Source organism: Coregonus lavaretus (genome assembly GCF_964263955.1).
Source record: "Coregonus lavaretus genome assembly, chromosome: 13".
NCBI lineage: Eukaryota > Metazoa > Chordata > Actinopteri > Salmoniformes > Salmonidae > Coregonus > Coregonus lavaretus.
This window is the reverse complement of record NC_140000.1, coordinates 18,167,593-18,186,077: the sequence shown is the minus strand read 5'-3', so window position 1 is coordinate 18,186,077 and position 18,485 is coordinate 18,167,593. Positions and strand designations below refer to the sequence as shown.

The window sequence follows — 18,485 nt, the reverse complement described above, 5'->3', positions numbered from 1 at the left end:
ATGTTGTTCACGAGACTTCTTATTTGCATGACACATCACACTACAGCAGATCAATGAATCAAGCTTTTACTAGACAGATAGGCAATCAACACTGCCAACTTTGCCAAGTCCTTACATGTATCATGCATTGGGGCAAATGTACATCTACAGCTGTCATGTTCAAATGTGACATTCAGTGTCATTCAAACTAATAATACCTCTGTGGTTACAATAAACTAAATCGCATCATGCATAGGAGCAACAACTCACCCGTTCAAACATAGGCTATCTTCAAAGTTAATCTTTATCATTACTGCAAGTGCACAATGTGTTACAGGGATAGAGAAAGGCAAATTGTTGGATTTCAGTGATGTTTTTATTGTTTGATAAGAGAAAACACACTGCATTTTCATGTGTCAGTCTATTTGTAAAGGCTCATACACTTTAGTATAACAGTAATGGAAGAATAGTCAGAATATATTTGGATAACAATGATATTCTTAGGACACAAAAAATAAATACTACAAGGATTACATAAAACACGTACCAGCTGATCACATTCACTTCCCAGTTCTTACAGGGTCATGTGAGATAAACAGGGCTCGATGATAGGCTAAATATCAAAGTGTTATATAGTATGGATTATACATTTATTTTTAACAGGCACACATATACACTGGTATGTATATCAATATATACTTTTGCAGGCCTTTTTTCTTTCCAGAAACAGAAAACAGAGCCTACTTCCCTTTTTTTCAGTGAAAAATATTTATGTGAGCACATTTTACAAGGTAGATTACAGTAACCATAATGACAATGATGATGTAATCAAAACCTGATAGTCTCTGTGGGAAAGTAGAAAAAGTTACCTTGACAGTTATCTGTCAGTTTCAGTTACACACTTCACAGACATGACCCTAATCAAAGTTGTGTTTGTAGGGAGGAGCAGGAGGATATAAAATAGCCCCCCACCCCCCCAAAAAATAGAAAACATGATCTCTTCACTCATTGTTCGTCTCTCTTCCTCACCATTGCAGTGACGGACAGAGAAACACTAATTTACCAACGGTATACACTAGCCATCCATTATAAAAGAGTACAAAAACACACAAAGTCAACATAGGCATAATGAAATAAAAGTGAGAAACAAGTACCAAAAAGTCCTCTATTTCCAGACTCCTCCATCTCTGTTTGAACATCTCTTAACTTCCTCTTCCATTATCCACCTTTCAGGCACAGTCACATCTTCCTATATCCCCTCTGTATTGCTTTTATCCACAGTCTGTCCATAGGCCTCCTCCAGTTTCTCTCAGTCTCTACCACTCCTCCCTCCCACCCCTATGAGTTTAGGTGCTCCACCTGAATGGTGGAGGTAGCCACGGTGAGACAGAGGTCCTTGTGGGTCGCTAGGTCCGCCACACTGACTGTTTTGAACTGGATGTCCCCTGCAGCAACTGTCTTATACTGGTGCAGGTCAAAGGGGCAGGATGCCGTCTCTGCCTGAGAGTAGCTGCCCTGGTTTTGCCCCTGGTTCTGTTCTTGTCCATGACCTCCACCTTGTCCTCCAGCTCGGTCTGCCCCACTATCGGTGCCCTCTCCTCGGCCTTGGCCATGAGAACCTCTCTGGTTCTGGGTATGGCTTTGGTTCTGCTGAGACTGCTGTGCAGCTGCCACAGTGTGCGGGTCTGAGTTGTGCTTCTGCATGTGTTTCACCAGGTACGTCTCCTGAGAATAGAATACAGAGCGTTAGAGTGAGAGTTGACAAGTGTGCACAAACACACTATGCACAGACATGCACTATACATGCACACTGTCTGAAGCCTGTGAAAATGTCAGAGTCGAAAGTTAAAGTTCTGCGACTACTACATGCCGGATGCCGTAACAGTGGTGTTTCTCTTACAGAGGTGTATGTGCGGTTGCAGAGTCCACAGGAGTAGAGCTTGGCGTGTTTGACCGTGTGAGTGGACAGGTGGACTTCCAGACTGGCCGCGTCCGTGTAACCACGGTTACAGTTGGTGCACTTGAAGGGTTTATCCTTGTTGTGCTGCCGTCTGTGGGACTGGAACAGAACAGGACCGTTCAGGACACATCTTCAAATGGGTATTTATACTAATGCAACTACTAAGGGTCAGTGTTACTAAGCTTTCACCACTGGGAATAAAAACAAAAAAACAAAGAAAAGGGATAGTAGTCACCTGTAGGTTGGAGAGTTGTGTGAAGGATTTCTCACAGCCCGGATGAACACACTTATAAGGCCTGTCTCCTGTGTGGATCCTGCAGAAACATGGAAAACACAACCGGTAAGAAGAAGAGAGAAAAGAGGGGGGAGAAATGTAAATGGTCCCTCCATATTCTCCTTTCAGCTATCCTGTTATCCACACCATTGCAGATGAGGGAGATGAAGAGAGGAAGCCACTGTAGACTATTGAGATGCCCGCACAGACAAAATACTATTGAGATGCGCGCGCCCCCACAGACTGTTGAGGCTCCCACAGAAAAGACTTGACATGACCCCCACAGAAAATACTATTGACATGCCCCCCCCCCCCCCCACAGAAAATACTATTGAGATGCCCCCCCACAGAGAAAAGACTATTGAGATGCCCCCACAGAGAAAAGGGCAGATATGTAGGACATCAACCTCACCGGTTGTGCTGCTGTAGATGACTGAGCTGTCTGAAGGACTTCTGACAGAAAGAGCAGGTGTAGGGTTTCACCCCTGTGTGGATGCGAATATGCTGGGCCAGATAGCTGGAGTTGGCAAAGGATTTAGTGCAGTGGGGACACTTGTGGGGCTTGGACTCTGTGTGGTTTCTGGAAGCAAGAAGAGAGGATGGAGAGAGGGAGGAGGGGAGAACAATGTTGCTTTTCTTTAAACCTGGATTGATAGTAAAAATCACACTTAAACCCCCTCTATTACTGAGTGCCTGACTTCTAAAAATCACAAAGTTTCGCTGAAACTTAAGTCTTCCACTCTGACCTAAATTATTTTCAAACGGATCATGTATGTAATAGTGTGTGTGTGTGTGTGTGTGTGTGTGTGTGCGCGCGCGCGCAAGAGAGAAGCAGCAGTGAAGAAGTAAGGACACCAAGCAGACAGACTGAAGAGACAAAGAGGGACTGGAAGCAGAGACCACACACAAACGTGCGCACACACACACACAACCTGCGTCTTGCCTTTTCACAGACATCCCCACACACACACACACACAGTGCTAGCAGCCAATAGAGGGGAGGGGAGAGGGGCAGGCTAGGTAGAGCCTGCAGGGTAGAGCAGGTCAGGTCAGGTGGAGCTGCTGTGAGCAGTACCGTGTGTGCTGCTGTAAGTGACTGAGCTGTCTAAAGGACTTCTGGCAGTAGGAGCAGGTGTAGGGCTTGGCCCCGCTGTGGATGCGGATGTGCTGGGCCAGGTAGCTGGAGTTGGCGAATGACTTGGAGCAGTGGGGACACTTGTGGGGCTTGGCCTCTGTGTGAGACTTGGAGTGGATCTGCATGTCTGACTTACTGAAGAAGGTCACCGCACACATCCGGCACCTACGGGACAGAGACAGACACACAGACCAGGGAGGGAGGGAGGGGGAGAAACGGAGAGATGAAAATACAAAAAGCAAGGACAAAGAGACAGGGACATGAGAGATGGGCAAGGGAGAGGGCAAGGGAAGGGGAGGAAGATAGTGGAAGGAGGCAAAAAAGAGGGGTGAAGCATGAGACAGCAAGTGGGGAAAACAAAGGGAGAGAGCAAGAGGAAAAAGAGAAGAGGATAGAAAGCAAAACACAAGGGAGCAGATGAAATGAACGAGGGATGTGAAAAAAGAAGACAAGAGAAAGAGGGAGGGGGGAGAGAGAAAGAGGGTGAAATCAGTGAAAACAGCAGGGAAAAGAGCAGATTCTGCTGAAGCAAGACATAGAAAGACAAACAGAGATAGCTTGAAAAGGTAGAAATACTGTATGAAGGAGAGATAGAAAAAAGAGAGAACAACAAATAGGACAGAAGTAGGTGAAGGAGTGCGTGTCCAATGTGTGCAGGGATGCGCGTGTGTGTGGGGCGGACGCATGAGGGAGGCAGAGAATGTGTGTGTCCATGCTGTAGAGAAAACACACATTGTGTTCCAGAGCGCAGGTACGTACACATAGTGAAATACTTAAGCAGGTGTGTGTGCTGCCACAGCATGCAGTGGAGTCGTTCTGTGGTTTGTGTGTGTGTCAGAGAAAGAGAGAAATGCCCGTGCCCAGCAGCACCTAGTGTTCATCCACAGCCTGTGTCTAACCTTTCCTGACTCTATCATCTACAACATACAGGTGTGCAAGCATTCCACAGCTTCACATTCCTATGGGGATGCACAGCACGGCAGGTGCTTTTTGGCCCTTCTGTGACGCCGTAGGTCCGTACCTGTAGGTCTTGTTGCCGTCTTTCCCACTGTGGTCCTCGTCGGCGAGGTCATACGGGTCAGTTGTATAATGCTGCGAAGACATAACCACCTATCAAATGTCACACAAACATTAGAATCACATTCATCATATTAAAAAGGCACTCTGTTGTAAAAATGTCAACATAACATTTTTGGGGGAAAGAAAATCAATAACCTGAGCTTAGTCTGGAAATGTTTTAGTGGGAATAGGTTTTATTTTGGTTACTATGGAGTTACTATGGTAACTGTCTCACCTGCCCTCCCGACGCCAAGTGAGCCAGAATCAACGCCTCATTTCCAGCGGAGAGGGTGTGGCCACCGGCAGGCCCCGCCCTCCCTAGTGTCGACTTCTTCTTCCTGCCTCGCTTCGAGGGGGTCGGCATGACGACCACCTGGGGGGTTCCACCTTCCTGTTTCTTGTCTAAGGAAGTGATAGAAAGGAAAAATCTGTGTGAGAGTCTGATAGTATGTGACTGAAGTGTGCATTTTTCAGAGTTAGGATAATGGAGGGTGGCGACAATCGTGTGTGTGTGTGTGTGTGTTACCTGGAGCGTGCAGTGTAGAGACGATCATTGTGGTGGTGGGATGTCCAGACACGAAGGACTGAGAGGAGGAGGCAGGAGAGACCAGCTGCGTGCCTTGAGGGGTAGTGATGACCAGACCCGCTGCAGAGAGAGGAAAATAAAAATATGATACAAAACAGACATTGATGGGAAAAAGACCATGCCAAAGTGTGATAAATACTACACTAACAGTTGACACACACACACCTGCTGTCATGATGCCAGTGGAAGGTACAGGCACCACAGTGATGTTCTGGGTGTGAGGGGGGTGTAGGTGCCCCCCTTGGCCCTGCCCCCCTCCCTCCTGCTTGGGGACAGTGAGCATGGCCGTCTGATAATGAGAGGAGGGGAAAGAAGTGTTCTTCTCCTGGTCCTTCAGCTGCTTCAGGAACATGGCGTTCTCAATCTGACAGCGAGAGAGAAATCGTTCTTACAAAATTCCAAACTCCAAAAAGAGTAATGTTTCTAACAGTGCTATAGTCCAAAGGTGTCACTTGCAATATACTTTAACATTTTAAACTGACATTTTTCACTAAACGTACCTGTCCTTGTACAGGCAAAGGGGACCAGAAATACTGAGGGTTAAAATGGGAATCCTCCATAACTTCTGTAATGAAAGAGTAACACCACCATATCACCACTAGACCAAACAGCTAATCACTCATCAATTGAAATAAAATTGGCTACGTTGTTGCACATCCGACTGACACCTTCGGTGACAGGCGACAATGACCTGAAGTCATTGAAAATGTCACTTCACATAAGCTACCTAGCTAGCTAATGAAACAATAATGAGAGTTACGTTGGTACTTTATTTGGTTAGTTAGCCGAAATATTTGGACATATGGGCTACACAATAATATGACTTACATCAAGCTAGTTAGGTAATTTAGCTGCCTACTGTAAAGACGCATTGTGGAATGTGGTTGCATAGGAAGGAGGACCGTGCTAGCTCGCTATTACATGGGTTTCCCCCTTCAAAGTAATTCATTTGGTGATACAATGTAGCTAGCAATCATTCGAACAAAAATAAGATGTCTAGCTTGCTATTTGTTAGCAATTTCCTGAGATGCAAGCGTGCAACTCCATTTCAATTCCTTGCTAGGCGTGCACAGTTAGTTAGCTAGCTAGATGCTCTAATAAAAACACGAGAGGAACGTTATCTGACTCTCGCTCTATTCGATGCCTGTGAAAATAGAAAAAGCAAAGCACCCAAAAAATTCAAGGATTTTAAAAAAACTGAAGAGGTGAGAGAAGAAAAAAAAAACAATCTAGCACAGACTTCCGGTCAGACAGAGAAGAGATTCGTCGGGTGCAAGTCGCTCAAATTGGAAGATAAATACTATGATTATGAAGCCAAATAACAGTATTTACCGGTGCTGACAACGCTTTCTCCCTTCCAGGAATTCCCGTGGACCGGGACACTTCAGAAACTCTGTAAAAATCTTTCAGATTTGACAAATTCACCGAGTTTTTTTCTCCTATTTTTTCTCTTTTTAATATATTTTTTTTCTTGTGGAGTCGCTTGTCTGCGCTGCACTTCCTTCGAAGAAGGTCGAGTAAACTCTGTGAGAAACAAAGCGCTCTGAATGTGTGGTGATGTCATTTCCGTCGAATGAGGTCTAATTTTTAAAGCTTGAAATTAATTTGTACTATCGCTATGCTATTAAACATATAAAACGCTAATCAATGTCATTTTCTCCTTCTGCGTATTTTACTGCCATGCAATACATTTTTTATGTCCCACAAGAAGTCTAGTCTAGTAAAACCTCTGAAGCCCAGAGTACAGTGACAGTCCCCAATCAGTCCACATGGTGTCGCCAAATATTTTTTATAACTCAACGTTCTATCTGTGGTCGCTATAAGCACAAGCAACAAACACACTTCCGGCAAATGAGGTCGGATATTGCCCTCAACATCCGGTAGGTGAGGTGACACACATAAACACATGGCCGTACGAATGATTTTACTGTGGTAAATTTTTTCGGAAGAAGTATAGAGCTTTATACAAATTCACGCCAACACGCAATGAAAGTTAAAGTCCTCTCCAGGAATCCGGACGACTATGTCCGTGATACGAAGTTGGATATCCAGCGTGGTAAGTGCAAATAGTTAGCTAACTTCACACAGTTCAATCCACTGTAGAGAGCTGTAGCTAGCCTCACTGGCAAAACAACTTATTCTAACAGAGTGTCTGTAACCTACAGTACCAAGAAATTACGACCCGTCCCTCCATCCGTTCGAGGTGCCAAGAGAATACACCCGTGCCCTGAATGCGACCAAGCTGGAGCGCGTGTTCTCCAAGCCGTTCCTGGCTTCTCTGGACGGCCACAGGGATGGGGTGAACTGCATGGCCAAACACCCCAAAAGCCTCTCCACAATTCTGTCCGGCTCCTGCGATGGAGAGGTAACTAACTGTACTTTGAGTTAGCAATGGCCTGGTTAAATAGGAGTTGATTGTAAATCCAAGAACTCTAGTCTCTACATGTCATACTATGGAATGGAGTGGTCAAACATACACTACCAGTCAAAAGTTTGGACACACCTACTCAATCAAGGGTTTTTCTTTGTTTTTACTATTTTTTACATTGTAGAATAATAGTGAAGACATCAAAACTATGAAAAAACACATGGAATGATGTAGGAACCAAAAAAAGTGTTAAACAAATCAAAATATATTTTATATTTGAGATTCTTCAAATAGCCACCCTTTGCCTTGATAAAAGCTTTTCACACTCTTGGCATTCTCTCAACCAGCTTCATGAGGTAGTCACCTGGAATGCATTTCAATTAACAGGTGTGCCTTCTTAAAAGTTAATTTGTGGAATTTCTTTCCTTCTTAATGCGTTTGAGCCAATCAGTTGTGTTGTGATAGCCCTATTTGGTAAAAGACCAAGTCCATATTATGGCAAGAACAGCTCAAATAAGCAAAGAGAAACAACAGTCTATCATTACTTTAAGACATGAAGGTCAGTCAATATGGAACATTTCAAGAACTTTGAATGTTTCTTCAAGTGCAGTCGCAAAAACCATCAAGCGCTATGATGAAACTGGCTCTCATGACGACCGCCACAGGAAAGGAAGACCTAGTGTTACCTCTGCTGCTGAGGATAAATGCATTAAATAAATAAATGCTTCATGGAGTTCAAGTCACAGACACATCTCAACATCAACTGTTCAGAGGGGACTGTGTGAATCAGGCCTTCATGGTCGAATTGCTACAAAGAAATCACTACTAAAGGACACGAATAAGAAGAGACCTGCTTGGGCCAAGAAACATGAGCAATGGACATTAGATTGGTGGAAATGTGTCCTTTGGTCTGGAGTCCAAATTTGAGATTTTTGGTTGCAACTGCTGTGTCTTTGTGAGACGTGGTGTGGGTGAACAGATAATCTCTGCATGTGTAGTTCCCACTGTAAAGCATGGAGGAGGAGGTGTTATGGTGTGGGGGTGCTTTGCTAGTGACACTGTCTGTGGTTTATTTAGAATTCAAGGCACACTTCACCAGCATGGCTACCACAGCATTCTGCAACGATACGCCATCCCACCTGGTATGGGCTTAGTGGGACTATCATTTGTTTTTCAACAGGCAATGACCCAACACACCTCCAGGCTGTGTAAGGGCTATTTTACCAAGAAGGAGAGTGATGGAGTGCTGTATCAGATGACCTAGCCTCCACAACCACCCGACCTTAACCCAATTGAGATGGTTTGGGATGAGTCGGGCAGCAGAGTGAAGGAAAAGCAGCCAACAAGTGCTCAGCATATGTGGGAACTCCTTCAATACTGTTGGAAAAGCATTCCATGTGAAGCTGGTTGAGAGAATGCCAAGAGTGTGCAAAGCTGTCATCAAGGCAAAGGATGACTGTTTGAAGAATCTCAAATATAAAATATATTTTGATTTGTTTAACACTTTTTTGGTTACTACATGATTCCATATGTGTTATTTCATAGTTTTGATGTCTTCACTATTATTCTACAATGTAGAAAATAGTATAAATAAAGAAAAACCCTTGAATGAGTAGGTGTGTCCAAACCTTTGACTGGTACTGTATATGATGACATATATGATGACAAGTCTGTACATTGAGATGGTGAATCTAAATTACCTGTTGATACTGTAAGACTAACTTATTGTGTTCCTCAGCTGAAGGTGTGGAATCTCACCAAACGTGAGTGTGTTCGCACACTCCAGGCCCATGAAGGCTTTGTCAGGGGGATGGTCGTCCGCTTCTGTGGCACCTCCTTCTTTACGGTACGGTATCTGTTCCACTATCCAGGGTGGTATTCACTAGGGCACACTAACTAAACGTTGTGCAATGGACAAGTTCACATAGTACCCCCCATTTTGGCCTGTTTGCTTCCATTTCCTGTCCAGTGAATACTAACCAGACCAGGGGTGTATTCATTAGTCGGATTCCGTTGCAAAACGTTTGGTCTGTTGCAACGGAAACTGTTTACAGTTCACTCCAGTAACCAAGCAGAATGAAACTGGGAGGGACCTACCTGAATTTGTTGAATAGAAACTCTTGTTTTTGTTGCAAAAGGTCTTCCGTTTTCCTCTGTGAAAGTAAACATGCTCGTGTTTCTGAATAACAGGTTGGTGATGACAAGACTATCAAACAGTGGAAGATGGAGACTCCAGGCTACGGAGAGGAAGAGGAACCTCTCAATACTATTCTTGGGAAGGTATGGAGGAAGAGCTGTCTGTCTGTCATTATTCTACTCAATGAATATCTCTGAGAGTGTCTCTGACCGAACCTATCTGATCTCATTAAGCAACACTGTAAAATGTGCATACCATCGAGTGGACCCATCATTAAAGATTGTGGCTATAACCCCATGATGATGATGATGATGATGATAAGAATGATGGGTTTGGAGATATTCCCTACAGTCAGGGTGATGATGATGATGGTTGTTGTAATGTATTCCCTCTAGTCAGTGATGATGATTGCGGGTTCACTTTAAAAAATGTAACTGACACCAATATTTGTTCCTTCCAGTCTGTGTTCACCAGCATCGACCACCACCAGAAGGAGGGTGTGTTTGTGACGTGTGGCCAACAGGTGGACATCTGGGACGAGCAGCGCAGCAGCCCCATCCGCTCCTTTTCCTGGGGCGTGGACAGTTTCAGCTGCGTCCGCTTCAACCCTGTAGAGGTAATCAACCCTCTGTCGGTGTGAATTGTAGCAGAAAGTGTCTCATAGTATGATTGCTGATCTAATATGGTAGTGAGGGGAAGTCCAGTCGCGGTTAGTGGGAGAGGATGGAACTAAGTGAAACTGGGCTGACATTCTGTTCCCAAAATTAGAATCTGTTACACAGTGCATTAATTTTTATAGAATTGGAGTTTTGCCAAACTTTTTAAAAAATGGTGTTGTTTAGAAGGAGTGCAAGGTCGAATTGAGTTTGTGCACACAAGCAATTCCCTAACGGAAATATGCAAATACATGCTACAATGTGCCAATAGGATCTTGCTAGCTTGTGCTTGGCTTTGCCCACCTCCTTGCTTGTTTTGCCCACTATGCTTAATTTACTCCCACTGTAAACGACACAGATGAACTATCTTGTGTTAGTTATAAATATATTTGGTTATAGCTTCCATACACCAGAATAATGGAGGCAATACCCATATCAGGACTATGTAGTTCAAAGGTTGTGTAAAACACAGAGGTATTGTATGTTAGTGGATTTTTAAAATATGTTTTATTCTTGACCTTCCCCCTTTTCTCCTCAGACTGAACTTCTAGCAAGTTGTGCCTCTGACAGAAGTATTGTGCTGTATGACATGAGGGAAGCTACACCTCTTAAAAAGGTACATTTCTACGTCCTTGGTTGCATCCCAAATGGCACCCTATTTAGTGCACTACCATTTGACGAGGGCTCATAGGTTGCCATTTGGGATGCTGTCCATTAGAACTGCACGATAATCACATTTTAATCGAAATTGCGATATTGACATGCGCAATATCCATATCTTAAGAGACAGCGATATTTTGAAATGCCACTTAGCCGTCCGTCTGTAACACCCGTTTTTAAAAACGTTTGATATATTGCTCTAGTTGACAGTTCTCCTTCTCTCCTCTTTTGTCCGCTTCCCAATTCCACACACACCAAGCCCCGCCCCCTGTCACTCAAGAAGGCAGTTCCTTGTGCTAAAGATTCACTGCATGCATTGACCAAACAGCATGCAGTCAACAGATTTTTCCAAACAAGAATGACGCAGCTTTCCACTTTGCTTCTTAATATAAATTCACATGTTTTCTGTATTATACCGTTTGTTTGTGTAACTTGCTCTCTGCAAAACACTGGTTAGTTGGTCTTAGCAAGATGAAAATGTGCCTAAAATTTGTTAGCTCCTAATGTTAATCGCTTGCTAGCTAAATCCACTGAGGGCAAATCTTGCTAGCAAACTTTTGCTCTAATATTGGATGGTACCAATGGTGGAGTATATCATAATTGTTTGTGCAACAGTTTGTTCTTAATCAGAGAGGAAAAGGCGACGAATATTCTAAAATCTTTGTCTGAATGTACCTATCTATTTAGGGTCCCATTTTATTTATTTAACCAGGTAAGTTGGCTGAGAACACATTCTCATTTACAGCAATGACCTGGGGAATAGTAAGGAGCCAATTGGAAGCTGGGGATGATTAGGTGGCCATGACGGCCAGATTGGGAATTTAGCCAGGACACCGGGGTTAACAACCCTACTCTTACGATAAGTGCCATGAGAGTCAGGTCACCCGTTCAACGTCCCATCCGAAAGACGAGAACCTACACAGGGCAATGTCCCCAATCACTGCCCTGGGGCATTTTTTTAGACCAGAGGAAAGAGTGCCTCCTACTGACCCTCCAACACCACTTCCAGCAGCATCTGGTCTCCCATCCAGGACCAACCCTGCTTAGCTTTAGAGGCAAGCCAGCAGTGGGATGCAGGGTGGTATGCTGCTGGCAATGGGAAACACTGACCAACACTTTGGTTCTTACTCTGTCACAACCATCTCCTCCCTTACTTTTTCATCATTGTCATGCCAAACAAAACTGCATTCCAAGTGCCCACTGTATTCCAACCATACAATTTAAATGATCATTCTATTTCTATGACTCCAAGTGTTTTGATGTAAAATCGCAGTATTTGGTAGAAAAATTGCAATTAGATTTTTTTGCCCATATCGTGCAGCCCTACTGCCCATGACTTTGCCCTTTACTATACCCATCTCCCATTCTGTACTGTCCTCTCATTACCGGAATGTATCTAATGGTTAGTGTATTGAAGTATGAATGTGTGATTTCCTATATAGGTAATCATGAGCATGAGGAGCAACACTTTGTGCTGGAATCCCATGGAAGCTTATAACTTCACCTGCTCTAATGAAGATTACAAGTGAGTGACGCAATTCAACATGATGTATTGAGTTTACGTGCTCACTACACCACAGGCCTCATTCATTCCTGGAGAGAAGTTTGTGTGTTTTCAATGCTAATAATGTTTTTGTTCATGCAATTGTTTGGGGAGTGATTGAATCATTATGTCTAATGTACATTTACACTAGTTTTACAATAACACCATGTTCATTGAGATCTCAAGTGTTTTCATTTACTGGCCTTGCACCACGAATGAGAGAAGCATAGTGGTTTGTGTTAACCTCTCATCTTTGTATTTATTAACCAACCGTATGTGTTTCCTCCCCCTTCAGTCTGTATACATATGATATGAGGTACCTGGACAAGCCTTTCACCGTCCACATGGACCATGTCTCAGCCGTGCTGGATGTAGACTACTCTCCAACAGGCAAGGAGTTTGTCTCGGCCAGCTTTGACAAGACCATCCGCATCTTCCCCAAAGACAGTGGCCACAGCAGGTTAGTGGTGCCAAGGGTTCAGACACTGGGTTCCAGCAGACTGCTGCCAACACCAGGGCAGTTGTTCTGAATCCTGTGTCTCCGTGTGTGTTTATTATCAGCTTTGATGTATTTATTTTTGCACAGGTGTAAACGTGTTTAAAGATGACACTGTGCAACAGCAACATTGTGTTCAGCACTTGAGTGTGTGTGGTTGTGTGTGACTATCCACAGGGAGGTGTACCACACCAAGCGCATGCAGCACGTCATCTCCATAAAGTGGTCGTCAGACAACAAGTACATTCTGAGTGCTTCAGATGAGATGAACATCAGACTGTGGAAGGCCAACGCTGCTGAGAAGTTGGGATTGGTGAGACACAGTCCTCTTCCTCTCCCTTAGAAGTAGTGTACGCACGTCCAGTAACCTGCAGGTGCAGGGTATCAAAACTAATGTCATGAAAGAAAGATGGATCGCAGAACAATGTTGAATGCTTACCATTAACCGGTAGGCTTATATGCTAATATTCGGATTCATTTGTTGGAGCTGTGATTTTGACCTTCCGTTTTGTGAGTTTGCTGGATTCCTCAACCTGCCATGGCCTGATGCCCACCACGGCAGCTCAGCATGGTAAGAGAGAGAGAGGCCAGGCTGCCAGCAGCAACAGCAGTGGCACTGCCAAGGGCTCTGATGGATGCTGACTGACTTGGAACAGAATCACTTTCAATAAGTACAATGGACCAATAGGGACAGCAGAGCTGGGTTAGTGACAGACTGGAGCTTTTTGGAACTCTTGATTACCAATAGACAAAGTCTGACCAGTCAGTCAGTGTAGGCAATGTGGCACTATAGAGTGGATTTAAAGGGATAGTTCACTAAAATGTTTGTATGCGTAAAGTTTTTTGGGGAAGTCTATGGGCAAATAGTGACTGCAACTTTGATAGACTTAAATGACTTAGAGGTGTTACAGCAGGCTAACGTTAGCATCACCCATCCCAAAACATTGGAATATAATTATATTTGTTATGCTTTCTTCAAACTCTAACTCTCTGAATGTTCAAGGCATTCTTTACACATTACCTGAAATGTAAGGTTCTGTTTTGCTATCTTAAACAGATTCTTACACATACAGTCTAGCCTAACACCTTTATCATCTGATGCCAAAACCGGCATTTAGCCTACAAGAATGAATTACAAGGGAGATGAATGGATGTTTTTCGGTGCCATCTCCAATATCCATCCCCCTTCTGCTTCACTCTTCCTTATTCCCTTAATGCAGCTTAACACTGGAGAATTGGCCAACTTTTGGCACTTGTTTTACTGTCAGTGTATAAGAGGAGATTTATTCTGTAGCTTTGCACTTAAACAGATCAGACGAGCCCAGCTGCTATCAGCAGTTTGAATAGGCCCAATTACTTAAAGAGAGAGGCCACTCTGGAAATAATTAAGCATTAACAATCAAGTTGGACTGGAATGGTCTTTAATTAAAATGAAATGCTGAATCAAGGCTGTCTGTCAGATCTCAGGAGGAGTGGAAGTCTTCAGCCTGAGTTTGTTGCAACTGCAGTGTCTCTCTGGTTTTTGACGCCTTTCTATGAGCTGACCTTTGACCTCACTGTGTGAACTATACAGGTGGAAGGTCATTAGTTTTCATCCTGTGATAGTTTTTGTTCTGTGATCCTAATTTTCATGTTACTTGGAGGAGTAACATTGACCATATCATAGCCTTTGACATATTGTAAATTCACCTTCTGAAATCACACCAAAATTACCCTCCGTATCACACATTCTCATGACAGTCATGAGAAATATGACTATATAACCTATACATACAGTGAGCTCCAAAAGTATTGGGACAATGACACATTCTTTTTTTTGGCTTTGTACTCAAGCACTTTTCACTCCATATCGGGTGAACCGTTTAGAAATGACAGCACTTTTTGTACATAGTCCCCCCATTTTACAGGAACCAAAAGTATTGGGACAAATTCACTTGGGTGTATTAAAGTAGTCAAAAGTTTAGTATTTGGTCCCATATTCATAGCACACAATGACTACATCAAGCTTGTGACTCGACAAACTTGTTGAATGCATTTGATGTTTGTGTTGGGTGTGTTTCAGATATATTTTGTGCCCAATAGAAATGAATGGTAAATAAGGTATTGTGTCATTTTGGAGTCACTTTTATTGTAAATAAGAATAAAATGTTTCTAAACACTTCTACATTAATGTGGATGCTACCATGACCAAAACAAACAGCAAATGCATCCAACAAGTTTGTAGTCACAAGCTTAATGTAATCATTGCGTGCTAGGAATATGAGACCAAATACTAAACGTTTGACTACTTTAAAACACATATAAGTGAATTTGTCCCCAATACTTTTGGTCCACTAAAATGGGTGCTGTAATTTCTAAACGGTTCACCCGATATGAATGAAAATACCCTCAAATTAAAGCGGACAGTCTGTACTTTAACCTCAGTCATTGTACCATTTCAAATCAAAAGTGCTGGAGTACAGAGCCAAAACAACACGTTTGTCATTGTCCCAATACTTTTGGAATTCACTGTATCTCTCTGGATACACGGCTCATACAGCTACATAACACCTTAAGCATACTACTCATTGGCTATTGAAAGAGCGTAGAGGCCATAGAGAACTCTGCAGAGTCAGTCAGTCAATGTTGCTCTGCTCCTTTTATCTCACTGTAAATGTTGTTAAGGTTTTCATAAATAACATTTAACAGGCTGTTGGCCTGGTCTAAGGGAACCAGTGTACCTCAACATCATCAGCAGCTATTAGCTAATCTCCAACAAATTGAATTGATTTTAATTAGAATAAAAGCCCTGGAAGAGTGGCCACTTAGAGAACCTCGGAACCACGGCCGGAGAGAATGAGAGACGCTCAAGATCTTTGAGGGAGATGGAGAGTGAAGGGTGTGTTGAATTGTTGCCCATAGTCTACTCTCGGACCATTCATTCAGATTGGAATGTGAAGGTTGTCTATGTACTAATTGGGCTGACCCCAATTATTTGACTGGTCGATTGTTTGGTCGACCAAGATTGTTTTTAGTTGAGCAGTAGTGTATATGTGTGTGTGTATGTATGTGTATATATATATATATATATACTGCAAAAAAAAAAAAAAAATGGATAAAGGGACGTGAGAGCCGAAATTCTCACTGGTTGGTAGGTGATCAAATACTTATGTCATGCAATAAAATACAAATTAATTACTTAAAAATCATACAATGTGATTTTCTGGATTTTTGTTTTAGATTCCGACTCTCACAGTTGAAGTGTACCTATGATAAAAATTACAGACCTCTACATGCTTTGTAAGTAGGAAAACCTGCAAAATCAGCAGTGTATCAAATACTTGTTCTCCCCACTGTATATAGTTGAGCAGTAGCATATATACACATACACAGTACCAGTCAAAAGTTTGGACACACCTACTCATTCAAGGGTTTTTCTTTATTCTTTACTATTTTCTACATTGTAGAATAATAGTGAAGACATCAAAACTATTAAATAACACATATGGAATCATGTAGTAACCAAAAAAGTGTTAAACAAATCAAAATATTTTATATTTGAGATTCTTCAAATAGCCACCCTTTGCCTTGATGACAGCTTTGCACACTCTTGGCATTCTCTCAACCAGCTTCATCTGGAATGCTTTTCCAACAGTCTTGAAGGAGTTCCCACACATGCTGAGCACTTGTTGGCTGCTTTTCCTTCACACTGCGTTCCAACTCATCCCAAACCATCTCAATTGGGTTGAGGTGGGGTGATTGTGGAGGCCAGGTCATCTGGTGCAGCACTCCATCACTCTCCTTCTTGGTCAAATAGCACTTACACAGCCTGGAGGTGTGTTGGGTCATTGTCCTGTTGAAAACAAATTATTGTCCCACTAAGCCCAAACCAGATGGGATGGCGTATCGCTGCAGAATGCTGGGGTAGCCATGCTGGTTGTGTGCCTTGAATTCTAAATAAATCACAGACGGTGTCACTAGCAAAGCATCACTCCTCCTCCATGCTTCACGTGAGAAATACACATGCAGAGATCATCCGTTCACCTACACTGCATCTCACAAAGACACAGCAGTTGGAACCAAAAATCTCCAATTTGGACTCCAGACCAAAGGACACATTTCCACCGGTCTAATATCCATTGCTCGTGTTTCTTGGCCCAAGCAAGTCTCTTCTTCTTATTGGTGTCCTTTAGTAGTGGTTTCTTTGCAGCAATTCGACCATGAAGGCCTGATTCCCGTAGTCTCCTCTGAACAGTTGATGTTGAGATATGTCTGTTACTTGAACTCTGTGAAGCACTTATTTAGGCTGCAATTTCTGAGGCTGGTAACTATAATGAACTTATCCTCTGCAGCAGATGTAACTCTGGGTCTTCCATTCCTGTGGCGGTCCTCATGAGAGCCAGTTTCATCATAGCGCTTGATGTTTTTTGCCAAATTAACCTTTAACAAGGCACACCTGTTAATTAAAATGCATTCCAGGTGACTACCTCATGAATCTGGTTGAGAGAATGCCAATAGTGTGCAAAGCTGTCATCAAGGCAAAGGGTGGCTACTTTGAAGAATCTCAAATATAATATTTGTTTAACACTTTTTTGGTTACTACATGATTCCATGTGTTATTTCATAGTTTTGATGTCTTCACTATTATTCTACAATGTAGAAAATAGTAAAAATAAAGAAAAACACTGGAATGAGGAGGTGTCCAAACTTTTGACTGGTACTGTAAATCAAGTTTTTATTATGGCACCTGTCTTATTCGCGCCCATCTCAGTGAACTAATCCATCGCGGAAGTCGAGACTAATCTATTGCGTAGGCCGCGGTGGTGGCACAGTCCAAGAAGAACGGGAGTGTGGCTGCACAATGCACGTCTCTCTCCAGAATGCGCTCTCTCCTGCCAATTTGTGCTCATTCATTATTTCATATCTTCATAGTGTGAATTATTTGCCTTTGATTGTTAGTGTCTATCAATTCTCCATTACATATATCACCAATAGTACATTTACTATTCATTCCTATAATTTCTAATCTACAATGATTGTTTGGTTTCCGTAATATCTGGTAATGCATTCAAAATATATTATTATTCCAGTCTTTTACTGTTATCATTGTTGGAGTGGACATGTTGTTTGCGGCGTGCACAACCTATGCAACACTTGTTTTGGTTTATTTCATTCCATTTACGAGTTCTGTCAATTTAGTCATTATCTTGTTTGGAGCGCTCCTGTCAATGTTGAGTAAGGACTTGCACCTGATCACTGGCGCAGGAAACTCTGAGGGCCCAGAATATTTTATACAGTGTTGCAAGGAGCTTCAGGCCGGACCCAAGTTAATAGTTGGTACAATGTTTCAAGTTCGTTGCAGATAGGCCATAAGTAGCCAATGTGATTTATAGGATATTTCTTCTTAGCAGGATATTTTCTACCTGCAGGCTGCAATGTTTTTATTATAATAATAATAATATGCCATTTAGCAGACGCTTTTATCCAAAGCGACTTACAGTCATGCGTGCATAATTTTTTGTTGTTGTGTATGGGTGGTCCCGGGAATCGAACCCACTACCCTGGCGTTACAAGCGCCGTGCTCTACCAGCTGAGCTACAGAGGACCACCCATTAGTTATTAGTTGGCTTTATTGGATATTTTTACATAGTTG

At 42.8% G+C, this 18,485-nt stretch overlaps 2 protein-coding genes across 5 annotated transcripts; one reads left to right on the top strand and one right to left on the bottom strand.

Moving 5' to 3' along the window:
- Positions 1–339: 339 nt before the first annotated feature.
- Positions 340–6,574, bottom strand: LOC311139805 (uncharacterized protein). Of its 4 annotated transcripts, none has more exons than XM_084174761.1 (11): positions 6,326–6,574; positions 5,494–5,558; positions 5,159–5,357; positions 4,934–5,053; positions 4,643–4,809; positions 4,370–4,458; positions 3,289–3,513; positions 2,626–2,793; positions 2,175–2,253; positions 1,880–2,038; positions 340–1,704 (listed from the first exon to the last, which is right to left on the bottom strand). In XM_084174761.1, the coding sequence occupies exons 2-11, from the start codon at positions 5,551–5,553 to the stop codon at positions 1,318–1,320; spliced, it is 1,653 nt and encodes a 550-aa protein (XP_084030887.1). In that variant the 5' UTR covers positions 5,554–5,558; positions 6,326–6,574; the 3' UTR covers positions 340–1,317. The 4 variants fall into 4 exon arrangements, with proteins under 4 accessions (XP_084030887.1, XP_084030888.1, XP_084030889.1 ...); XM_084174762.1 differs by having other exon boundaries at positions 4,370–4,440; XM_084174763.1 differs by lacking the exon at positions 3,289–3,513.
- A 291-nt stretch (positions 6,575–6,865) lies between these two features.
- LOC311139806 (DDB1- and CUL4-associated factor 13-like) lies at positions 6,866–16,132 on the top strand. Its single transcript, XM_084174765.1, has 10 exons — positions 6,866–7,049; positions 7,159–7,358; positions 9,100–9,207; positions 9,552–9,641; positions 9,959–10,114; positions 10,693–10,770; positions 12,257–12,339; positions 12,653–12,817; positions 13,031–13,166; positions 16,073–16,132. The coding sequence occupies exons 1-10, from the start codon at positions 6,980–6,982 to the stop codon at positions 16,103–16,105; spliced, it is 1,119 nt and encodes a 372-aa protein (XP_084030891.1). The 5' UTR covers positions 6,866–6,979; the 3' UTR covers positions 16,106–16,132.
- The last annotated feature ends 2,353 nt before the right edge of the window (positions 16,133–18,485 follow it).

What these genes read in the sequence shown, in the direction of transcription:
- LOC311139805 (XM_084174761.1), bottom strand. Translation starts at nt 5,553, where the DNA reads ATGGAGGATTCCCATTTTAACCCTCAGTATTTCTGGTCCCCTTTGCCT. An exon ending in CTTTGCCTGTACAAGGACAG is followed by an intron (nt 5,358 to 5,493) that starts GTACGTTTAGTG and finishes TCTCGCTGTCAG; the next exon opens with ATTGAGAACGCCATGTTCCT. An exon ending in CACTTACAGCAGCACACACG is followed by an intron (nt 2,794 to 3,288) that starts GTACTGCTCACA and finishes TCTTGCTTCCAG; the next exon opens with AAACCACACAGAGTCCAAGC.
- LOC311139806 (XM_084174765.1), top strand. Translation starts at nt 6,980, where the DNA reads ATGAAAGTTAAAGTCCTCTCCAGGAATCCGGACGACTATGTCCGTGAT. An exon ending in TCCGCTTCAACCCTGTAGAG is followed by an intron (nt 10,115 to 10,692) that starts GTAATCAACCCT and finishes TTTTCTCCTCAG; the next exon opens with ACTGAACTTCTAGCAAGTTG. An exon ending in TGCTCTAATGAAGATTACAA is followed by an intron (nt 12,340 to 12,652) that starts GTGAGTGACGCA and finishes CTCCCCCTTCAG; the next exon opens with TCTGTATACATATGATATGA.